We start from the raw sequence: 23,561 nt of genomic DNA, 5'->3' as shown, positions 1-23,561 counted from the left end.
AATAGAGGAACAGATGAGAGGCACTGGAGGGAGAGAGGGGACAGATTCCAGGCGACACCAGCGTTCTCTCTGGAGAAAAGATTCTGAAGGAAGTAAAAATGAGAAAAGGAGAGGAAGTTAGGAACAGAGAAGAAATAAGTAAAATGGGAGCTAGGAAACAGGAACTTGAGGTTGAAGAAATTATTTCCTGGCCGTCTCGGGCTCCTGGGGAAAATGACGAGAGGTGAAGAAACTGGTGGGAGCAAGGGGAGAGAATGGGCGAGGGGAGAGCTCAGAGTGAAGAGGTCACACTTCACTTTGTGTTTGTTTACAAAATTACAAAAGCAGCAAATGCTCTTTAATATTTCAAACAAGACAGCCACCCCTCTCCTGCAGTAAGCACCGTTAATCCTCACAGAATGGCTCTTTAGTGGTGAGGATGAGGATTAGTGACAAGCAGAATCAAGTGGAAGTTTGATGCAATTACACAGAGAAGTCAGACCAAAAGCTTCATCTCAGCCTGAAACATCTGTGTGTTCACTTGAGATCACTAAACCCACCATACCATTCAATATTTTAGGGGAAAAGTAACAGGTTTTTATCATACGGTCATCAAGACCTACTGCAATCCCCCGATTCTGGGAATGTGAACTCCTTTATAAAAGCAGGGATTTTTTTTGTCCCCTCCAATCTCTGATTGGGCTTCCCTTGTGGCTCAGGCGGTCAAGAATCCACCTGCAATGCGGGAGACCTGGGTTCGATCCCTGGGTTGGGAAGATCCCCTGGAGAAAGGAAAGGCTACCTACCCACTCTGGTACTGTGGCCTGGAGAATTCCATGGACTATATATATAGTCCATGGCATCACAAAGAGTCGGACACAACTGAGCGACTTTCACGTTCACTTTCAATCTCTGATTATCATACCACACACTCCATGAGAGCAAGAATTTCTGTCTAATCCCAGGCACCGCTGATCATTGTTCAGTCGCTAAGTTTTGTCTTTTGTGACTCCAGGGACTGTAGCCTGCCACACATAATTTTAGTGAATAAATACACCTAGACAATGAAGACATAAACCTCAGCAAATCCAGAGTAAAACCTAAAAGGTGAAAGGGAAAATGAAAGGAAAAAAGGAGAGGAGGGATGAAATTGGAAAAATTTCAGCTTCTGGCATTCATCTTCGCCTCTTCTCTCCCATACCCTACCCTCACAATACATCTGCAAGTCCTGTCAAACCAACTCCTGAAATAACTTCTCATCTCCACAGCCACTTCCCGTTTGATTACAACCATCTCCTTCCTGGTCTCTGGCTTCAGCCTCACCATCTACCTTCCATTCTGTTTGCCATGCTTGTGCCAGTGTCAGAAGTGAAAATATCACACGAATCGATAGAGTCCTACCATGTTTAGGAGAAAGCATGCATTTCAGAGGACACAGAGCCCTTTGATACTGGGGGTAGCACATGTTCAGTCTAACAGAGTTGTTAAGAATGTGGCCTTGGTGAATGACATTATGCCAGTGGCAGGAACATGGATGGACCTAGAGATGATCATAGTGAGGGAAGTCAGCCAGAAAAGGGAAAAGCAAATCCCATATGATATCGCTTATATGTGGAATCTCAAATCAGACACAAACGAACTTATTTATGAAACAGACTCACAGACACAGAAAACAAACTTCTGGTTACCAAAGGGGAAAGGGAGTGGGAGAGGGATAAATTAGAAGTTTGGGACTAGTAGGTATAAACAACTATACATAAAACCGATAAACAAGATCCTATTGTATAGAACAGGGAACTATATTCAATATCTTGTAACAAAGATAAAAGAAACATAATGGAAAACAGTATGTATATATGTATAACTGAATCACTTTGCTGTACATCAGAAATTAAGGCAACACTGTAAATCAACTACAATTCAATACAAAAAAATGTGGCCTTTGTGAAGACTTAAGTGTGAATATGAGCTGTGCTACTTATAAACCGTATAGCCTGTGCAAGTCACTTACCTTCTCTCAGTTTCTTCAGGAGAAATGGGATAATAATCACACCAACTCAAGTTGGTTGTGTGAATGAAATAAATGAATACGTGAACAGAATTTCTGTTCAGTGGCTGGCACAATAAGCATTCAGCATCATTTTCTGTTGCCACATAGTACTTCTCACCATTTCCCAAAGGAACCATGGTGTTTTGTGTTATAGTTGCAAAACTGCAAGAGTTTTCTGTTTAGAATGTACTCCTTTGCTCAACAGCCTTCTACTATTCCAAGATCCAGCCTCATTCTCCTTACTTCTTTACAACTTCTCCAGCTTCTGCAGGAAGCGTCTGCAGCTTCTCTAGCCTCTGCAGGAAGGACTATTTCTCCCCTGTGCAGCCGCTGACTCTTACAGACTTCACTGAGCAGTCACGCTGCATGGGGACTACTTCTAACCTACTCCGTGTCTTCCCCCGGAACGCGAGCTCCTTGAGGGCAAGCATTGCCATTTACTTATCTGTATTTCCAGCATCTTACACGCCCTCCAGTAGAGAACACGTTTACATTAAAAACACAATACTGTCTGTAGTCAGTTTTCTCTGGCTTCTTCGGCATTCCTCGATCACACACTTTTAGGTGTGTGACCTAGACCAGTTATTTAAATTTCAAAAATCTCAGCTTCGTTTTCTGTGCAGAGGAGATAATGAAAGTATCTACCCAATACACAGGATTAAAAAATGAAATAAATCTACTTAATAAATATTAACCATTATTATTATCAATATTTTTATTTCTGATACTGTATTTTATATGTCTAGAAATTCCATTTAGATCTTCCTAATATCTTTCATTTATCTCCTAATCATACTCATGTTTTCCTTTATGTACTTGAGTACATCTGTATGACTTAACTGTTTAAAGGTCCTAGGTAGCTAGTCCCCCATCTCTGTTATTTCTGAGCCTGTGTTTCTACTGATTTATTTTTTCTCCCGGTTATGCGTCATATTTTCCTGCTTCCTGTACTTTTTAGTTGGATGCCAGACTTTGTGAATTTTATGTTGCAGAGTGCTGGATTTTGTTGAATTCCTTTAAGGAGTATTGAATTTTGTTTTGGTGTGCAGTTACTTGCAGATCAGCCTGATGCTTACTTAAGTGGCTGAGGACTCAGTCCAATGCCCTGTGTGGGTTGAGGTTTCTCCACTCCAACTGGTAGAACTCTGAACTAGCCTTGTGAACACGCCAGGAATCGCCTTGCCTACTGTTTTCTGGTCGGTCTTTTTCCAGCCCACACATGTGCACAGTTTGTGGCCAAAGACTCGAATACCTCCTTGCAGTTCTCTGGAGCTAAGTGAGCAACGTACTCCTCTCCAGTGCCTGGCCCTGCGAATACTGGCCGCCGCGGCCTCCCTAAACCCCAGCCCTCGTCTCCTCAACTCAGTAAGACCCTCATGATCTCCCAGTGCTGGCACTTGGCAACTGTCTCTCAGAGACCACAGTTCCACACTGATTGTTGGTCCAGTGTCTGAAACAGTTGTTACAGACATTTTGTCTGATTTTCTAGATGTTTATAGCAGGAGGACACTTCCTTTAGCATCATTATTTTATTAAATAAAACATATATATTCCTTGGTAAAAGCACAGAGCTCAAAACTAAATTCTCATAAACTGTGAAAATCAACTGTGGACAAAAGCTCTTTGAGCCAATATCCCTAAATAGAAGTAAAGGTTTACTTCAGGGGAATTTCAGTCTTTGCCAGACGTGGAAAATTTAGATTAATCTTTCTGTATTGAAAGAAATACCGAAGTGAGAAGTCGAATGTTAAAGGCTCATTACATTTGAGTAGATCTTTTTGCTTCCAAGAGTCTAAAGTTGTCTAGATAGCAAGAGATTCACTACAGTTTTCACGAGGTTATTTGACATCCAAACAGAGGGAAATGAGCACCATTCAGTACTCAGTCATGCAGGAAGGACACTGCATCTCCGGACTTGCTAAAACCTGGGATGAAACTTTTCTTGCCAGAAGGGGTCAGGTCCTTACTTTTCTACAGGTGGCTTCACTTTTAGATATGTGAGGCTGGAACTCTGCGCTTCTCTTGCTACCTCCCGGAAGAGTTAGTTTCCTCTCAATGATGCTAAAATATGTACTTGATGTTCTAAGGAAGTTATCTGCAGGAGAACAATATAATAGCAGCTCCATTGAGTAGGCGTCTGGCACTTGGCATTCTAATTGAAAAAATGGGGCTTAACAAATACTTCCCTTTGGAACCACGCCTCTGAGTGTTTTTGCTCATTCTGGATTGAAAACTGGGGACTGACACATTTTGGGACAGACTGATGTTCTACGGTTTCCTGGAAGAAACTGAGAATATATTAAAACTATTTAACCAAAGACCTGACATAAATGCTGTCTTTGGTGTTTAAGAAATCAGAGACTGATTAAGAAGCATGACAATAAATATCCAGCATAAAATCTAGGTCCTTTTGGTAGCACAGGAGAATTAAGGAGAATCTGGGGTCGCTTCTTTTCAGCACTGAATGAATCATTCCTTGATGCTGCTGCTGCTGCTAGGTCGCTTCAGTTGTGTCCGACTCTGTGCGACCCCATAGACGGCAGCCCACCAGGCTCCTCTGTCCCTGAGATTCTCTAGGGAAGAATACTGGAGTGGGTTGCCATTTCCTTCTCCAAATTTCTTGGTGGCTCAGGGGTAAATGAATCTGCCTGCAATGCTGGAGATTTGGGTTTGATCCCTGGGTCAAGAAGATCCCCTAGAGGAGGAACTGGCAACCCATTCCAGTATTCTTGCCTGGAGAATCCCATGGACAGAGGAGCCTGGTAGGCTACAGTCTCTGGGGTCCCAAAGAGTTGGACACGACTGAAGCAACTGAGCATGCACACACATAAAAAAGATAAAGAAAAGAACACCTGTTTATAGCCCACTGCTCCATGGATCCATAAATCATGAGAAGAATTAAGGATATCTGAGGACTGTTTTCCATAGTTATCTTCCTGTGCTATTTCACAAACCAACTCTAGCTATATGCACCATTCTTCAATATAGTGAGTGTTCAATATATATTTGCTGACTAGTTAAGGGACAGAGAAAGGATTAGGAAAGATAGGTTCTGGAAAGATAGGAAAGATGAAATAGTACAAAATTCACCGATACACTCATAGCTCCCAGCTTATGTGGAGATCAATGAGATAGTGTTTCTGAGCTAGTTCACTTAGAATTTCATTCACATTGATTTCTGCCTACTGGTCATTTGTAAAGAAGATGATGCTATTCTCAGGACACTGGCATGAGAGTGTAATTGAGATGGATGATCTCTGGAGTTACATGTCAGTAGTAGAAATAGAGGTCCCCTGGTGGTTTAGACGGTAAAGCGTCTGTCTATCACTGTGGGAGGCCTGGGTTCGATCCCTGGGTCGGGAAGATTCTCTGGAGAAGGAAATGGCAACCCATTCCAGTACTCTTGCCTAGAAAATCCCATGGATGGAGAAGCCTGGTGCAGGCTACTGTCCATGGGGTCGCAAAGAGTACCAGTAGAAATAGAGTACCAGTAAATCTGAGTTCTATTTCTATCTTTGCTACTGTGAAATCCTTTTGCAAGTTACACAATTTCACACTTTATAAAATGGGCACAATAATATCTACCTTATCTATTTCTTAGGATAGTGACATGATCTAATAAGAAAACAGGCAGAAACAGTTATAGCAAAAAAGTTTCAGTGTCTATATATAAAATAGCAATAACATCAACTAGATCAGGGTAGGAAATCTTGCAAATTCAATAAAAGCAGGGAGCATACCTATTTACTTACTATAACCCCAGAGCCGGGCACATGGCAAGTTTACCAGAAATACTTGTTGAATGAATGAGGAAATCGTTTTGGCCTTCCTCTCTACTTTAAGTTAGCATTCCTATAGAAACTGTCTTAAAGGCATTCAATACTTATTTGGGAAAGCACATAATATGAAAATAGGAATAAAAACAGATCCTTGAAAACAGATGTGAACAAAGGTTTTGATATAGTCTAGATCTGAAAAGTGTAATTAAATCTATTTTAGTAGTCTAAATGTAAGAATCTAATCTAGTGTCATTTTTAAAAAAGAAGCTCTCACCAAGGGTCTTTCACACTTCACCTCACCAAAGGTCTCAATCAATATAAGACATTTTCAATCAGCATTTTTCTTAATATTTTCCTTGGGTTATAATCCAAAGAGGCAGAACCAACAACATGCAAATTGATCTTAAGTTTCATTTGTTGTAAAATAGGAATTACAGTATCTACCAGAGAGAGACGCTGTGAAGATTAAATGAATTACTGCACATAAAGCTACACTTGGATCTTAACAAGTAGCGCCAGTGGTGGTGATAGTATTGCTGACGGCAGTGTCTCTGACACAGACAGATAGCTCCTTAAAAGGAGCGTGCTCCGAGAGCCTTGAAGAGCACACACTAAACCAGAATTTATGCTGAGCAAAGAGAAAGGAGTTTAGAGGGGTAAAGGAAGGCTAGAGAAGAGTTCAGGGAGACTTACCACCATTTTTGCCTACTGTTCGGAAGCATCTCCAGAAGGCCCGTAGGAATGATGCCCTGTTGTGAGGGGTGGCTTGGATGAAGCTGAATTCCCGGAAAAGAATATGAGTTCCCTGACATACACTGTTAAAACTGCAAAGAGAAAAAGCAAGAAATCATCACTGGACGGATAGCTACAGAAGACTGGAATTAGAATAAAACGTCAAGAAGATATAGAACAACTGCCTGGAGAAAAATCTTTTCTCCAACAAAACTCTGGACTACAGCTTAGACCGAGTCGCTCTATGAGGAATTCTCTCCACATAACTATATCTCTTTGGAAACTCTTGGAGTCCGATTCCTCTGAACGCTACCTCATATGTGTGTGTGTGTGTTTGCGTTTGTGTACACACACTAAGGAAGCTTTAATCAGTTGTTGGAACATCTCATATAGAGGGAAATCTTTGTCTTTAGCGGGATGATGCTGGCACTCATATCCTTTTGGAGAACACGTCTCCCTCTACCCCATTTGAAGTTAAGTTTCCTGGCCTGACGTGCTGCGATTCATGGGGTCGCAGAGTCGGACACGACTGAGCGACTGAACTGAACTGAACTGAACTAAAGACATTCTTTTTATCTTCTCTCTGGCCTCTATCTGGAGAAAGAAACGGCAATCCACTCCACTATTCTTGCCTGGGAAATCCCATGGACAGAGGAGCCTGGCGGGTTACAGCCTATGGGGTTGCAAAAGAGTGGGACACGACTGAGCGGCTACATAACTGACCTATATTAGGTGCTTTAAGAACAACATGGCTTATGGAAACACAACTGGATTGTCTGTTCCAGTTTGGAGGTGGTGTTGTATACCTCTGACAATAACCTTAGAGGAAAGTCCACATGCCAAAGATATAAAGAGTTCCAGACAGACACTAAAGGCAAATAAGGAAAACAAGGGTAGAAAGTGGCCCCTGAATGGGAGTATGAAGCAAAGCCCCAGGGCCCAAGTGAGTCATTGTTTAAGCTGGGCTGGGGAAGGGGAAAAAATACACTCCATTGCCTTTGGGTTCTTCTGCCAAAGAAATAAAGGCTGTAGAGCCTGGCGTAATCTAAAAATGGAAAATCCACCAAAGAATAGGCAATTATCCAGTAATCATCACTACCAAAGACAGACTTCTGGTTCCAGAAAACTCCTAAAGTCCCTGACAAATAAATCATGAGTGGAAAATATGTTAATCTTTGTAGAGAAGCAGACATTAGATGAAGATGGCAAGCAGTAGAGGGATAGTGGGATTCCAAATGCCACTTTTCATTTGTTTATTTAAAGGGGGAAAATATTCCGAGTCTCCGTACTGAACAGGAAAAAAATATCAGGAGCCATCTAATCCATTTTCCTTTTCCCTGACCAAGTTTAGAGGGAAGTGTCTAATCTGTCTTTAACATGGAGCATATTATCACTTGGGATAAAATTAGCCTCTTTCTGTTAATATTAACAACACTGTATGAAAAAGAAAATTACATGCCCTTCTTTCCCTATGGAAAACGAGCCTAGAACTCTTACTTCTAAGATACTATGAGGAAGTATGAGGACAACATCTGGCAAAGAATTAGAAGAGAGATTTTTAAAAAGCAACGAAAGTGTTAACCTAATTATGCAGTTTGCAGTGCTGTTGTCTTGAGTAAAGGAAAATGAAAAATAAAGCAAATGAGCTGTTACAGGTAAATGGAGTAGGCCACATTTCCAGCAAATGGAGTCTAGCAAATGACAACATTTTAGCCTAAATTTATGAAGCTACCCAGCAAAGAATTAGTCCCAAAGTATACTGCACACCCCTCAAGGGAGACAAGCTGGTGTCTAGGTCATGGTCTAGGCTAAAATGGAATTAATACTAGTGAAATTCTATTCTTCATGTAGCTTTTAAAAAATAGCTTTTTTAAAACTAGGGAGTAATTTACGCATTGAAGAATCTAGCTGAGCCTCATTTACAGATGAATAGAAATATACACAAGAACTTATAAAATAGGAATTTTATACAACAGGGCAAGTCAGATAATACTGAATATAAAAAGATTTAGAATCGTGTTTACACTACCATCTTTAGATAATTCATACCAATAAAACTCACATTTAATTAAAAATAAAAAGAAGCAGGAATTAGCGAGGCAGCTGATCAGTATGGAGATCATAATCACTACCTAAGGAGTTAACAGACAACCTTAACACAGCCAGTGAAATTCTTTTAGATAAGATGGCTGTAAAGAAAAAGCAGAAAACACCCAATTACTCCAAACTTCACTGTTTTTCTTCAACCTGAAATATCTTTTTCCTACCACCCCCACCTCTTAAATTCTATCCAATCTTTTAGGACCATCTCAAATACCATGTGCATGAAGTCTTTTCCTGATTCCACCACCACAGCCAGTTCCCATCATACATCACTTACAACTCTCTTGATGATACTCACAATTTGCTGCCTTGTTTTAAAGTGACTGGATTTATATCCTCCATTACATTCTATACAGTAATCAATTAGTTTGTACTCATCTTTGTCTCCATTGCATTACCTAACAAGTAGTAGATATGGCTTAAGAAAGATAAGAAAAAAATAGATGAATGATACCAGGAAGAAAGCATCAGGATTTATGTTTGTAGCCAGCCACACTAGTGATACTGAAAGTCAACATTCTAGATCTTTTTATTTATTTATTTTCTACAATCTTTTTAAAAGCCCAGGACTTTGGTCTGATATTAGTGTTGTAATTCTGCAATACTAGCATTTTTTTCTGATTGGTATTTGCCAGGCATATTTTTTCCATGCTCTCAATTTCAATCTTTTCGCTAATTTTAAGAAGGTAAATACTCGGATTTTGTTTTTTTACCCATTTTACATTCTATGTATTTTGGTGAGTTTTTAAAATAAATATTTGATTAATCTCTGCCATCTTACTTTGTCTTTTCTGTGAACTGTTTTTCTTTGACTTTCCCCACCTCTTTTCCTACTTTTTGGTGTGCTAGTCAAGTTTTTAAAAAACATCACCCATCCCATTAGTTTGGAAGCTATGACAGAATCTGTAATCTTTTAGTATTTCTCTTAAATTTAATATACATATTTAGCTGAACATTTTTTAAATATAGAATTAATCATCTTTATCAAAACTAGGGCCAAAAAGTACACTTATTAGCACTCTTCTAATCTTTGGGTATTATTTTCTAGAATTTGAATTCTACCTTTTTTAAATTGAAAAACTTTTTTATTATGGTAAGATAAAAATATTAATATTTATCATTTTAACCACTGATAATACTTCTCATTTTAAACATTGTAAAGTGTACAATTCAGTAGCATTAAGCATATTCACAATCCTGTGTAACCATCGTCACTCTCTATACCCCAAATTTTTTCATCATCCCTAATTAAAACTTTATATCCATTTAAAAAACTGACTTCCTGCTTCTATTCTTCTCCTAGATTCTGGTAGCCTCTATTCAACATTCTGTCTCTATGAATTGGCCTATTTTAGGAGCCTCATTTAAATGAAATCATACTTGTCCTTCTGTTTCTGGATCTTTCACTAAGTGTGTTTTCAAGGTCCATCCATGTTGTGGGGGACATCAAATTTCACTCCATTTTAAGGCTGAATAGTATTCTACCGCAGGTATATACCACATTTTGTCTGTCCACTCATTTGTCAATGGACACTTGGGTTGTTTCTACCTTTTGACTGCTGTGGAAAATGTGGCTATGAACTTGGGTGTATAAGTATCTGTTCATGTCCCTGCTTTCCATTCTTTTGCATCTATGCCAAGAAGTCTGCCTCAAAGAGTAGTTCTATGTTTAATGTTTGGAGAAACCACCAAACTGTTTTCCACAACGCTAGCACCATTTTACACCCTTACCAGCAGTGCACAAGAGTTTCAGTTTCTCCATATTTTTATCAACATCAGTGATACTACCACCTCTTTTTTTAATCACCCTCTTAGCAGGTGTAAAGTGGTATCTCGCTCTGGTATTGATTTGCACTTCCCTAATGCCTAATGATGTTGAACATCTTTTCATGTGCTTATTAGCCATCTGTATATCTTCTTTGGAGAAACGGTTGTTTAAGCTCTTTGTCCTTTTTTTTTTTTTTTTGAATTGTCTTGTTTATTTTTTATTGTTGTTGAGTTGTAAGAGATCTTTACATAATCTGGATATGAATCCCTTATTAGATATGTGAGCTGCAAATATGTTCCCTCTTTCTGTAGGTTGTCTTCTTACTTTCTTGATAGTATCTTTGATGTATAAAAGCTTTTAATTTTGATGAAGTCTGATTTATCTATTTTTTTCTTTTGTTCTCTGTGTTTTTGGTGTCATAGCCTTGAAACCATTGCCAAATTCAATGTCAGGATGATATTGGATTGTTTTCTTCTAAGAGTTTCATGGTTTTAGCTCTTAAGTTTAGGTCCTTGGTGAATTTTGAGTTAATTAATCCAAAACACGTTTTCTACCTGCATAAAAATGCACATTCTCATTAATTTGTCACTGTATTTAACTAAACTGAAATGTTCTTTAATAGTCATGAATCTTGGGAACAATCAGTGGTTACTAGAGGGGAGAGGCAGAGAAGGCAATGGCACCCCACTCCAGTACTCTTGACTGGAAAATCCCATGGACAGAGGAGCCTGGTAGGCTGAAGTCCATGGGGTTGCGAAGAGTCAGACACGACTGAGAGACTTCACTTTCACTTTTCACTTTCATGCATTGGAGAAGGAAATGGCAACCCACTCCAGTGTTCTTGCCTGGAGAATCCCAGGGACGGGGGAGCCTGGTGGGCTGCCGTCTATGGGGTCACGCAGAGTCGGACACGACTGAAGCGACTTAGCAGCAGCGGCAGCAGCACAGGGGAGAGAGGTGGGGGGGGGGGTAAAATAAATGGATAGGATTCAGATGTATAACTACGAGGTATAAAGTAAATAAGTTACAAGGATGTAATGTACAGCACAGGGAATATAGTCAATATTTTATAATAACTTTGTATGAAGTATACTCTATAAAAATATTGAATTATTATGCTGTACATATGAAAGTAATACAATATTGTAGGTCACCTATACTTTAAGAAAAATTAATAAATAAATAAAATTGGATCACAAATTTTGAAAAAAAAAAAAAGGTCCTCAAGCTTACCTGTAAAATCAAACACAAAAGTTCCTAAAAATAATCTTAAAAGGGCATGCAAAAGTATACCAGATGCCTGCCTCAAATGGAGTTCTCCAAAACCATTATTTAAACTTCACTGAGTAAATTCTTTCATTTTCTGTAAGTTTTTAGTTTTATTCCCTTGAGGTTTCATGTTTTTCTACTGTGAAATAATTTCAAATTTACAGGAAAGTGACAAGAATAGCACAAGGGATTCCTGCATACCCCTCACCTCGGTTACCTGAATGTGAATATTTTACCACATTCGCTTTCACTACACCGTTCTTCCTTTCTCAGTCTCTACCACACCCACACATGCATGCATACATATACATATACACATATTTCAGAGCTAGTCAAGAGTAACTTGTGGACATGATGTTCCTTTACCCCTAAACACATTATATATTTCCTAAAAAATGGGTAGTTTTCTTATGTAACAATAATACAATGAACAATACAATACCATTGATATGACACCTTATTTTACATAATAAACCTCATATAATACTTTATCTACTCTACAGACCTTATTAAGATTTCACCAACTGTTTCAATAATGTCTCCTTTACAGGAAAAGAGAATTTAAGACAAAACATTGCATTCAGCTGTCATGACTTTTTAGTCTCCTTTAATTGGAAACAGTTCCTGGGTCTTTGTATTTCATGACACTGACAGTTTAAGAGCACAGGTTTTCCTCCAGTTGGGGTTCGTCTGCTGTTTCCTCACTACTAGGTCCAGGTTATACTCTTTTGGGAGGATTATCACAGAAGTGACGCCGGGTTTTCCTAGCGCATCATATCAAGAGGCACTTGCTGTGGGTTAATCTAATTACTGGTGATATTAACTTAGATTATTTAGGGAAAGCAGTGTCTGCCAGGTTCACCCACTGTAGAGTGGTGAACTCATCCTTTGTAATGAGTAAGTCTTGTGGGAAATATACTGTGACTCTTCAAACCTTCATTTACTACTTTCAGCATCTAATGACAATTCTTGCCAGAAGCAATACAAATTATGATGGTTTTGCCGAATGGTGATTTTCTGCCTAATTACAGCATTTCATCTACATTTACAAGTCTGTTTTCTATACTAAAGAATAGGTAGATGTATATATTTTTATTTCCTATTCTTTCTTATGCTAAAGTTAGCATAATATGGGTGTTCTTTTGTCCAAATCTGATGATTTCTTTTTAAGATGTCATGAATAAAAAGTTCAGGAACTCTCTGGATCTTTGTGAATAATTTTTAATCCTAAAAGGTATAAAGCAAATTTATTAAAATGAAATTATCTGAGGACAAATGTCTAAAATTGATTTTAACAAGGAAATAAATTAAATTTCAGTTGTACCATTTTATTTGGTTACTATTTAATTAATTCTAGAGTAACATATCAAAAAATACAGCAGAAGCTGTTTAAAATTAATGACCTTTATAACCAGACATTTGTAAGTATGTTAAATAGTTTTGATACAATTTCATTTTCTCAATTAATAACAAAAAGTTGTTTATACAGAAAAAAGTCAACAGACTTCTATTAAGTGGTATCTGTTTTCTCCAGAAAAACTAAAGAAGTTCTAAGGATTCATTTATGATATCAATTTCACATAAATACCTTAATTTTGAATATTAAAAAGCAAAAGGTTAGAACTGATTTAAGTTACTTTGATTAAGTAGTCAGTAACTCAAGGACTACCAAAGAAAGATTTAAATATAAATGTAGTCATAGTAGATTTATATACATAGCCATTCACATTCTATATAAAGAAACAGTAAAGAGCAAAAGGACCAAATTAAAATATTCCACCTCATGTTCAATGTGCCAAGAGGCAAAAGTTCAAAGCTTCTACAATACTTCACATCTTCCAGATACTCTTTGCTCTTACTCAAAATGAAAATGGCCAATGAGTCTTGACCTACACAGTTAAACTGGATTGCAACAGTTTCGTCTTCTTAGGCCAGTCACTGATCTCCTTTTTTTTCTCTCTAAAATCAGGCTAGCTCATTAGAGTATATGATCTTCTGTTAGAATTGGAACTGCCGTTTGCTGTTTTGAGATGAGTTTTATTTGCAAGAAATCCTAAACAGATCTATCAAAGAAGCAATCTATGAGAACAGATCACACCCAATTATGCAGCACAAACTGGCCACACCAAAAATAAATAAGATCAGAGATCCAAAATACTTTAGAAAGAATCATGATTTAAAGTAACCCTTTACTGTTTCTGGAAGCAGAAGGAAAAAATATATTCCCTATAGAGGGAATAGAGAAGAAACCTTTTGTGGCCTATTTCCCACTATCAAATTGGCAAGACTAACAGACTGGAGTTCTGTTCTGCAAAAAGTCGCCAAACACTAAAGATATATTCCCGTGGTGTGATTTGGTCCCCTGAACTAACTATGCCTGTGTTTGTTCTTTCCCGCCTTATGAAATTCAGATGAAGCCTAAAGCCCTTAAATGTTTTCTTTCCATTGCTTCCTGCTCTAGAATTTTGCAATGCCAACTTATGAGAGAAGTCATTGAAGCATGTCAGCTTGGTCTACATTGCAGTTTTGACAACACACTTGAGCAGAAGTTGTCTCACACCAATTTCTTTCACATAATGCTACAAAGAAATTTCTGCACAAAAGTTGACTGCAGAATTTCTAAAAACTTCTAACTCTCTCCTGGGCTGTTATAATCTATTGTTCAATATACAGTATACTCACAACAGGAAAAAAATTAATGAACAATATGATTCTGTGTCCATAGGGAAATCCGACCAAGTGTATCTTTACTGTACAGTACATGTGGAATAGGTTCTGCCCAGTTCATGCATCAGGTGAACTGGCTGCAGGGCCTCTTCTCTGTTGGGCAGGAAGATGTAAGTGTCAGCAGCATAGAAAATGGAAATCCACCGTGCTGCAGGCGGGTGTCCACCATCCTCCTCATCTTCTCATTCGCAGCTAAATTAGGAGTAGAGTATCTGAGATCACTGGCTTCTAAACAAACAAGCGAAAAAATCCCCAATTGAGGAAGAAATTCAACAGGGACTAATCGATCTTCAGTCCCTGGTGAACCAACCTGTGAGACCTGAGCTGCCCTTGTGTTGGATGAGAGCAGTAATCTCTGCAAGAGCGGAACCACTGAATCAGAAGCTTATCAGTTCACTCTGAAGACTTAGCATTGGCATTTCATACCAGGATTCTTTTTTTTTCCCTGCCTGACTGAGTAATCCTCAGCAGCAGAGTTAGTTTTCAGACCATGATATCAGTGAGATCACATCGAACTGCATTATGAAGAGAAAAACTCATGAGACGGCCTCGTAGGCCCCGAGAGCGGTGCAAAGTTCTGCAATGGGAGGCATAAGCAGTCCCGAGTTTTCTTTCCTCAGTTACTTCGCCAAGTGCTCTTCTGTCACCAAACTGCAGAAAGAATCTACTTCAAGCCATGGATTGTGCCACTCTGGGCATCTGATGCCAAGGGGAAAGGAGAGTGTTTCTACACAGGGTGATGCCTGAGCAAATTCTCATGCTGCTTCTCTGAAAGTAAACCACTCTCCACTGGATCTTTGTTTCTAATTCAGTAAGGACCCCCTGCCAGAGTTAAAAAAGAAAATGTTTCAAACTCCCTTTTCAAGTATTCCAACTTCAAAACTTATTGCTGAAGGCCTGGTAAACTACAGTAAACTCCCAATTGCATATAAACTCCTTACTCACTTGCATTAATGGAGAAGTAAGATGATTCATTAACATCTGTTACTGTCTGTAGTTGTTAAGTGTTAAGGAACATTACTTTTAAATGGTTGTTTACTTCATACCAGTAGGAACAGGCAAATACATGTAACTCAGGAGGGAAATCAATGCACAGAGCACCAGGAGACAATTACTAAATACATACTCTTTATAGCATGTTAGAAATTTTAATTATAAAAAGACAATGTAGCAATTTAGAAAATGATTTTCATACATGATAAAAAACAGGAAATAAAATTGTGAGTACTTTATATTTTAGCTACATTATAGTAGGTCTACAATAAGGAAAATGATTTAAAAAATTAAAAGGCAACTGTATTTACTCATTGTATTAGGGTTGTTGACTTCTGATTGATTTCTTTCTGTCTTCCATATATTCTGCAAGTAATGTAGTAAAGACTTTTTTTTTAACAAGAGTTACCATAGATCTCTAGTTTTCTTTATTTCTACTTGGTCTCTAAATAGAGTTCTTGATAACAGAACGACCAGGAGCTTGTCTAACTTCACGTGAAATTCGGAGTAATTTTGTTTTTACGATTTCTCTGGGGAAATGTCTCCTACCCGTAGAGGAACATTTTCTGGACAGAGAATGCTCCTCTTTAGAAAGCTGCAATATTTCTGTCAGCCTTACCTCGTGCTCCATGTCATATCTCACACATTTTCCTATGTGGTCTCTAAACCTGTTGTCTGTTGTTTCTCTCTCTTTGGCTCTATCTTTAAACCTCTGTATCTCTTTTATCAACAGGCTCATCCCATCTGTACTACTTTTTTCGCTCAGTCATGTCCGACTCTTTGCAACCTGATGGACTACAGCCCACCAGGCTCCTCCATCCATGGAATTCTCCAGGCAAGAAGCCCGGAGCGGGTTGCCATTCCCTTCTCCAGGGGATCTTCCTGCATTGCAGGCAGATTCTTTACCAGCTAAGTCGCCACGGGAAGCCCTCTTTTGTGCTACTGAAGTTAAAGTTAGTGCCTCAGGTAAGGCTCTCCTTAGTCACCCTCAACACATCCTGCCGTTCCTCTCTCACAGTGTGTTTACTCTCTACCTCCGGACCTCAAAACAGCTTTCATCTGTTTTACTGCCAGATAGCAAATCATATTCTCATCTAATTTCTTGTCAGTTTTCTTCTTTAGCTTTTCCAACTCAATACTAATTTCCTTCCAGGTTTTCTCTACCCATTGCAAGTCTGAGCTTTGTATCAGTACAACAGTAGACGACATTTTAAGGAATATTCTACTTTCTGCCTACAACTATAAGGTTTTCTTCTTTATCATCTTTCTATTCTCATTAGGATCTGAAGACCCAACCCTATTTTTATGGGTCCCTTAAATGTTAAAAATACTTCCCTCCACCCCATTCAAGAGCTGGAGGCATTACATTTATCAGCTCTCTCGGTTCAAAGCCAGCAAGTAATTCTCAAACCATCATCCTTTGTTCTTGTTCAAGATGATATGAATTAAGCTGAAAAAAAAAAGCTTCATAGAAATGCTTTAGTCATAGGACAAAGTCTTTCTTGGATTTGATCATAATTCAAAATGAAAATAAAGTTGAAGGGGAGTTGTGATTCAGGGTTTGCTCTGTTAGAATCACATACATCAGACTTGCAGCTGCTGATCCTGTTTTCTTCAGGGTTATCATCTCGTCTCATCATGTCTTGCGTTACATTACTACCACTATTTCCAGTTATCTTCTTTGTGTTATTTTTTGTTTTATCTCCAAAGTTGGTCTTACTTTTTAGAAAATAAATGCAGTTTCTTTTGGTATGTATACTTATCTTTAAAAGCTGCTAGTTGACTCATTTATACTTTAAAAATACTCATTTTCCTGACTTTAGGTAAAAGTTATTTTGTGTTCTTTTACTTTTCCAAATTCAAGTCCATTCTTTTTAATTTTTTTGCATTACCTGGGAACTCCTAAAATGAGAGAGCTCTAGGCACACGTGATTAAAGCAGTCTTGGTGATTCAGTGGTCTATGATGGAAAGAAGTTGGTTTCTTCCTGATACCTTTATAAATATCCTTTCAAATGTTCTTATAAATTTATCAGATTCCAATATCACTTTGATTTACTTTATTTCCAACAGAGAATTTTATTTCTAAAGATACATGAGGAAAGAACTCTAGATAGTAGGTAGGGTCTTACACAAAGCTTTGTAAACACATGAGAATCTAATGTGTCATTTAGTTAAAAACCTCAGAGAAAAGGGTATCACAAAGTCTCTGATGATCCTGGGATAGTTACTTCAGGAAATCTTGAAGGAAGAACATAAAAATTTAACTGGTAAAGAATCTGCCTGCAATGTGGGAGACCTGGGTTCAATCCCTGGGTAGGGAAGATCCCCGGGAGCAGGAAAAGGCTACCCACTCCAGTATTCCGGCCTGGAGAATTCCATGGACTGTATAGTCCAAGGGGTCGCAAAGAGTGGGACACGACCAAGTGACTTTCACTTTCACTTTCCCATTCCCCAGACACCTGCTTGTCAGGTTCAGTCTTGAATTCATTCACATTAAACTTTCTCTGTGATATATACCTTCTTAGTATTGATTTATTTTAGAACACTGCCATTCTCTAATTCTTTACTTGGTATCATTTAACCAATTACCAATCTTCTAAAACACCAAGGACATTTTCAATGTTTTTTTGTGATTGAAAATCACAAAGCAGTTATAGATGACAGAACTTAATGGAAATCTATACTGAAACTCACTTTTCCTGCCAAACCTTTAAAGATTCATTTAAGTAAGAAATTCTTTCTCTTTTTTTGAAAAAGAGGGACACAAACAATACCTTGAACATAAACTTGTACCTTAGGAAGTACGATATTGGCAGAATTACTATATATTCCAGCAATTTCACTTCCAGCTTTATTGTCAAAAAAAAAAAAAAAGAAAGTAGTACTCAGATATTTGTACATCCGTGTTCATGGAAGTATTATTCACAATAGCCAAAAAGTGGAAGTAACCCAAAGGCCCATCGACAGGTGCATGGATAAACAAAATGTGATAGCGGCATACAATGAAACATTATTTAGCTTCAAAAAGGAAGGAGATTCTGATACAAGCTACAACTTGGATGAACCTTGAGGACAGTAAGCTAAATAAAGTAAGCCAATCACAAAAAGACAACTATGGTGTGACTCTACGTACGTGCAGCATCTTTTGTTGTTTAGCTGCTAAGCCGGCCTGATTCTTCTGCGACCCCAGGCACTGCAGCTCTCCGGGCTCCTCTGTTCATGAGATTTGCCAGGTAAGGATACTGGAATGGGTTGCCATTTCCTTCCCCAGGAATGCAGTATCTAGAGCAGTCATATTCATAGAGCTAGAAAGCAGAATGGCGGTTATCGGGGAATAGGGGATGAGGAAATGGGAAATTAGTGTTCAATGGCTAGAGTTTTGGTTTGGGAAGGTGAAAACGTTCTGGAGATGGATAGCGGTGATGGCTGCAAAATAATGTGAATGTACTTAATGTCACAGAAATGTAGAGTTAGAATTGTTACAATGGGAAATGTTAGTCATATATATTTTACCACAATAAAAATAAAGAAATGAAGATACTGGTTAAGATGATAATAATAATGTAACACAAAAGCCCAGTATGTGTATTTATAGAATTGCTTGATGGAATGAGAAGTTTAGTTATAACTAAATTTTTCAGAACCACATTTTTAGAGCGGTTCTGAAGTAAGAATGACTACAGCTTTGTTACTGAAAGTGTGGACCAAGGATGGCGGCACCAGTGTTACACAGAAGCCTCTAAGAAGTCAGAATCTCAGGCCCCATCCCAGACCTACTGAATCCCATTCATTATTTTAACAAGATGCCCAAGTGATTCATATACAAATTAAAGTTTGAGAAGCACTAGTCTGGGGCCGGAGAAGGCAATGGCAACCCACTCCAGTACTCTTGCCTGGAAAATCCCATGGGCAGAGGAGCCTGGTAGGCTGCAGTCCACGGGGTCACGAAGAGTTGGACATGACTGAGCGACTTCACTTTCACTTTTCACTTTCATGCATTGGAGAAGGAAATGGCAACCCACTCCAGTGTTCTTGCCTGGAGAATCCCAGGGACGGGAGCCTGGTGGGCTGCTGTCTCTGGGGTCGCACAGAGTCGGACACGACTGAAGTGACTTTGCAGTAGTAGCAGTCTGGGGCACACCTTATCACACTTTATCACTTTTTAGTTGTGTGACTCGGCCCAGGTACTGAACCACTCTGTGCCTCAATGATTTTTTTATCTGTAAAATGGTGACAATAGGAATGCTTACTATATAAGGTTGCCAAAGATTAAACGTGCCAGTAATGCCTGTTGCATAGTGGTTGTCACATGCAGGGAATACCAGCTATAATTATTACTTTGCTGCACTGTGCTCAGTTGCTCAGTTGTGTCTGACTCTTTGAGACCCGTGGCTGCAGCCCCCCAGGCTCCTCTGTCCATGGGGTTCTCCAGGCAAGAATACTGGAGTGGGTTGCCATGCCCCCCTCCAGGGGATCTTCCCAACTCAGGGATGGAACCCAGGTCTCCTGCATTTCAGGTGGATTCTTTATCATCTGAGTCACCACGGAAGCTCACTACTGTTACTTTGCTTTACAGAAAATCTGTGAAAGTAGATTTCAGGGTCTTTTCTAAAAATAGTAAATTTAGGAGGTCAGTATTTTCCAGAGGATATGAATGGTGCCTGGCTTTTAAGAGGTAATAGTGAAAAAAAGATATATGGGAGATAATAGTTTTGGCAAAGCACAAAGGGATGGAAGTGACTTTCTTCAGAAGACCTAATATAGTTGAGGGAAGGTGTCAAATTCATTCACAGTGGAGGAAATTTTTCTTGTTACAGTGTGTGAGGACCAGACAGATAATTATTTATAAAATATAAATGGAATGGAAGTAGCTTTTAACGACAGTATTTGAAAAATATTTTAGGGGCTCAATGGTATGCTTTTCACGTGTTGGAAATCCCCCTGAGGGATATAATCTTTCTGCTGACATATCACAAATATACTTGACTTCTGTGATAAAGGACCAGTATCTGGCCAAGGAGCAAGCTGGAAGAGGGAGGAATATTCACGAGGTGGGGAGACAAAAAGGACAGTCACGCAGGCCCCATGAACTGCTAGCACCTGGGCCACAATTCCCAGAAGACGTCGCTGAGTTCCTAACCTACTTTCTCTGGCTGGAGATCTTTCCTTGTCCCAGGAAAGACTTTTGGAGACAGAGAGGATTAAAAAAAATAATAGTTAAGAAGTGAGGTTGCTGGGCTTGCACTTTCCTAGCCGGAATCCCTTTATCTTTCCTGAGAACCCCCCAGATCTGTTTTATTCTAGGTCAGTAATTTAACACTCTCAGCTCTCAATTCAAAGCCAGTAATGACCTTGCTGTGCTGAATTATTAGTCTAGGATATAGAAAGAGAGAGAGAGGGAAGGAGAGGGGGAAAAAAGAAACCCTAAAAACAACAGAAGCCTTTTGATCAGAGCACCAAACTGCAGTTCGCTGTAACTCAAGCTGCCCATTCTTATATGGCAGGAATTAAGGACTCCCCCTGCCAGGCCAGACCCTATTAAAAGACAATAGCTGTTTGAAAAGGGTAAGCAAGTTGATATGGATATAATAGGCCACATATGGGGGCCCTTTTCTACTCTGAAATAAAGCTCCTTCTTAAGAGTTGTGAGCTGGGAAATCCAGTATTCAGTAAGGCAGGAGGAGGAGATGGAACAGAAGAGAGTGGGTAGCCATGCAGAAATGCCTGAAGGTGCTTCAGGGAAAGCGGGGAGGGCTTTGGGGAGCCTGCAGAGACGCGCATCAATCACTGCCTAGAGGCTTTCAGAATGGCCAGGTGCTCTGAGATCCCCCAGAGGTTTTTAGGACCAGTGATGACAAGGATTTGGCCGGAACTAATATAGTGGTTAGTTTCTCTAATGGGTTAACAACGACAACAAAAAAAAACAAGCAGCAAACTTGTAAGCTCTCGCCAGGAATGATGCAGCCGGCAAAAAGTAACCTTTTCTGTCTTGTTTTAAACAACCTCTCATGTCAACATCCTAAACTCCTGATGAGTACCATCGAGTGCCACTAAATGTTCTTGTTCTCTCTAGGATGATATATTACAAAAAAAAAAAAAAGGAAAAAGCCTTGCAAAACAAAGACAGTAAACTCCAAAAGAAATTGCCTCTTGCCTACAAACTACACACTTCCTCTGTGCAGAGGTAACCACAGGACATGGGACTTCTCACTCTATTAGCTAATCCATCTTGGCGCTTGTCTAGCGCCAAAACACTCTGCCCATTAATGGATGATGCTTTTCGAGGATCTTAAATCCACAACAGAATTTTCCAACCACTGTTTCAGCTATCTCTAAGATCTTGTTAGTATGTTACAAAACAAGGAAGGATTTAAGAGTGATCCAAGTTATTTAAACACATTAATCTAGTTGTTTATGACTAAATTCTGAATTCCCAAATTCCTAAGCAGAAATATCAGAAAGGTATTTTCCTTTCCTCCACCACCCTTTGCTAATTGCCAAATGAACAGCTCTCCAATTCCCATCCACTGCAATTAATGGGCTAGCCTGATGGAATTTACAAGCAAAGAAAAAACACAAGGGCTCTCTAACACTTGCTTGTTTCACTGAGCGGTCAACGGGGCACAAAACTGATCTTTTGCAAATTAAAGGGTTTCGCTGATTAAAGAGAAGATCTGGATTCCTAAGAAAAAAAATTCTGCCTCACCACTAGGCTTAAGACTCCAAAACAAACAGATGATTTTTACAAAAAGTTATTAGAGATAATTGTTTCCATAAAATATTGCAATTCTAAACTACTCTCCATTACGTAGACGCATTTCAGATGGGGTCATCATGTAAGAAGGGAGGGACAAGCAATGGACAGCTATGAAAAGAGTAATGGGGAACATCAAACACCACGCTCATTTCCTAACTCATGCCTAAGCATATGGTGACCATATTGTCAGAAGTTCAAATTGGGACACGGAGTCTAAAAAAGTTTTTTATTTGGTGTGTGGGCCACTTCCAGGTGTGAGAAACGGTCTAAAGATTTTACCTATAGATATAGGTGGAATGGCTATGTTTACATACCACGCTAATTGATAAAAATTAAATGTCACACCATTTGATAAATTTTTTTTTTTTTAAGATTTGCTTGTTTTTGGTTGCACTGGGTCTTTGCTGCTCTGTGAGCAGGCTTTTTCTAGTTGCGGCAAGGGAGGGGGGCTACTCTTGGTTGCGGTGCACGGCTTTCATTGCGACAGCTTCTCTTGTTGCAGAGGACGGGCTCCAGGCACTTGCGCTTCAGTAGCTGTGCTGCGTGGGCTTAGCTGCTTCATGGCATGTGGGGTCTTCCCCGACCAGGAATCACACCCGTGTCCCCTGCATCGGCGTGTGAGTCATCAACCACTAGACTACCAGGGAAACCCAAATCGTCATTTACTTATTTATTTGGCTGCATCAGCTCTTAGTTGCAGCATGCAGGATCTGTAGTTGTGGCATGCTAACTCTTACTTGCAATGTATGAGTCCCTGACCAAGGACTGAACCTGGACACTCTGCATTGGGAGGGAGTGTGTGGAGTCTCAGCCACTGGGCCACCAGGGAAGTACTGATAAATATTAAAAGACATACAGCCTAAATAATCTGAAAAATAATATTTTGTACAGAGCAGCATGGATAGTATAATACCACTGATACAAAACTACATGTCTGTGGGTGTATATGCCAGTAGACAAGATGTTTGAAAGAACAGAGAAAATGAAGGCAAGAAAAAAGTTGAAGAAAATTTCCCAGAACTGAAAGACATGAGGTCCCAGATTGAAAGGATCCTTAAAAGCCCAGCATGATGAACGACTACAGATGCATGCCAAGGTCCATCACTGTGGAAATGCAGACTCTGCCTTTTGCTGGGGCGTGGCAAGATCGCTCTGCAGCAGAATGGATGACTGGAGACACTGGTGCAGCTGTCTCTGGAAAACAGAACCTGCCAGCTTCCCTCTGGCCACAACAATTTCACATTCTTCCCAACTGCTCTCTGAAACCCCTAAAGTCTAATTCCATTTCAGCGTTGAGCCGAAAGTCTAGGATCTTGTCGTATAAATCAAAGCCAGGTCCAGATGAAGTTCCTTCAGTGCAATGTCTTGGGTGTGGCTCCTGGAGCCCGGCTCCTCATGTAAGC

At 39.4% G+C, this 23,561-nt stretch overlaps 1 protein-coding gene across 1 annotated transcript in view; it reads right to left on the bottom strand.

Moving 5' to 3' along the window:
• CSTPP1 (centriolar satellite-associated tubulin polyglutamylase complex regulator 1) overlaps positions 1-23,561 on the bottom strand; it is a 208,576-nt gene that overhangs the window by 110,615 nt on the left and 74,400 nt on the right. The window contains exon 3 of the mRNA XM_052652233.1: positions 6,502-6,632. Coding sequence (XP_052508193.1) covers positions 6,502-6,632 — 131 coding nt within the window. The remainder of the gene's footprint in view (positions 1-6,501; positions 6,633-23,561) is intronic.

Source organism: Budorcas taxicolor, chromosome 15, assembly GCF_023091745.1.
Source record: "Budorcas taxicolor isolate Tak-1 chromosome 15, Takin1.1, whole genome shotgun sequence".
Classification (NCBI taxonomy): Eukaryota; Metazoa; Chordata; class Mammalia; order Artiodactyla; family Bovidae; genus Budorcas; species Budorcas taxicolor.
This window is presented reverse-complemented; position numbering and strand designations above follow the sequence as displayed.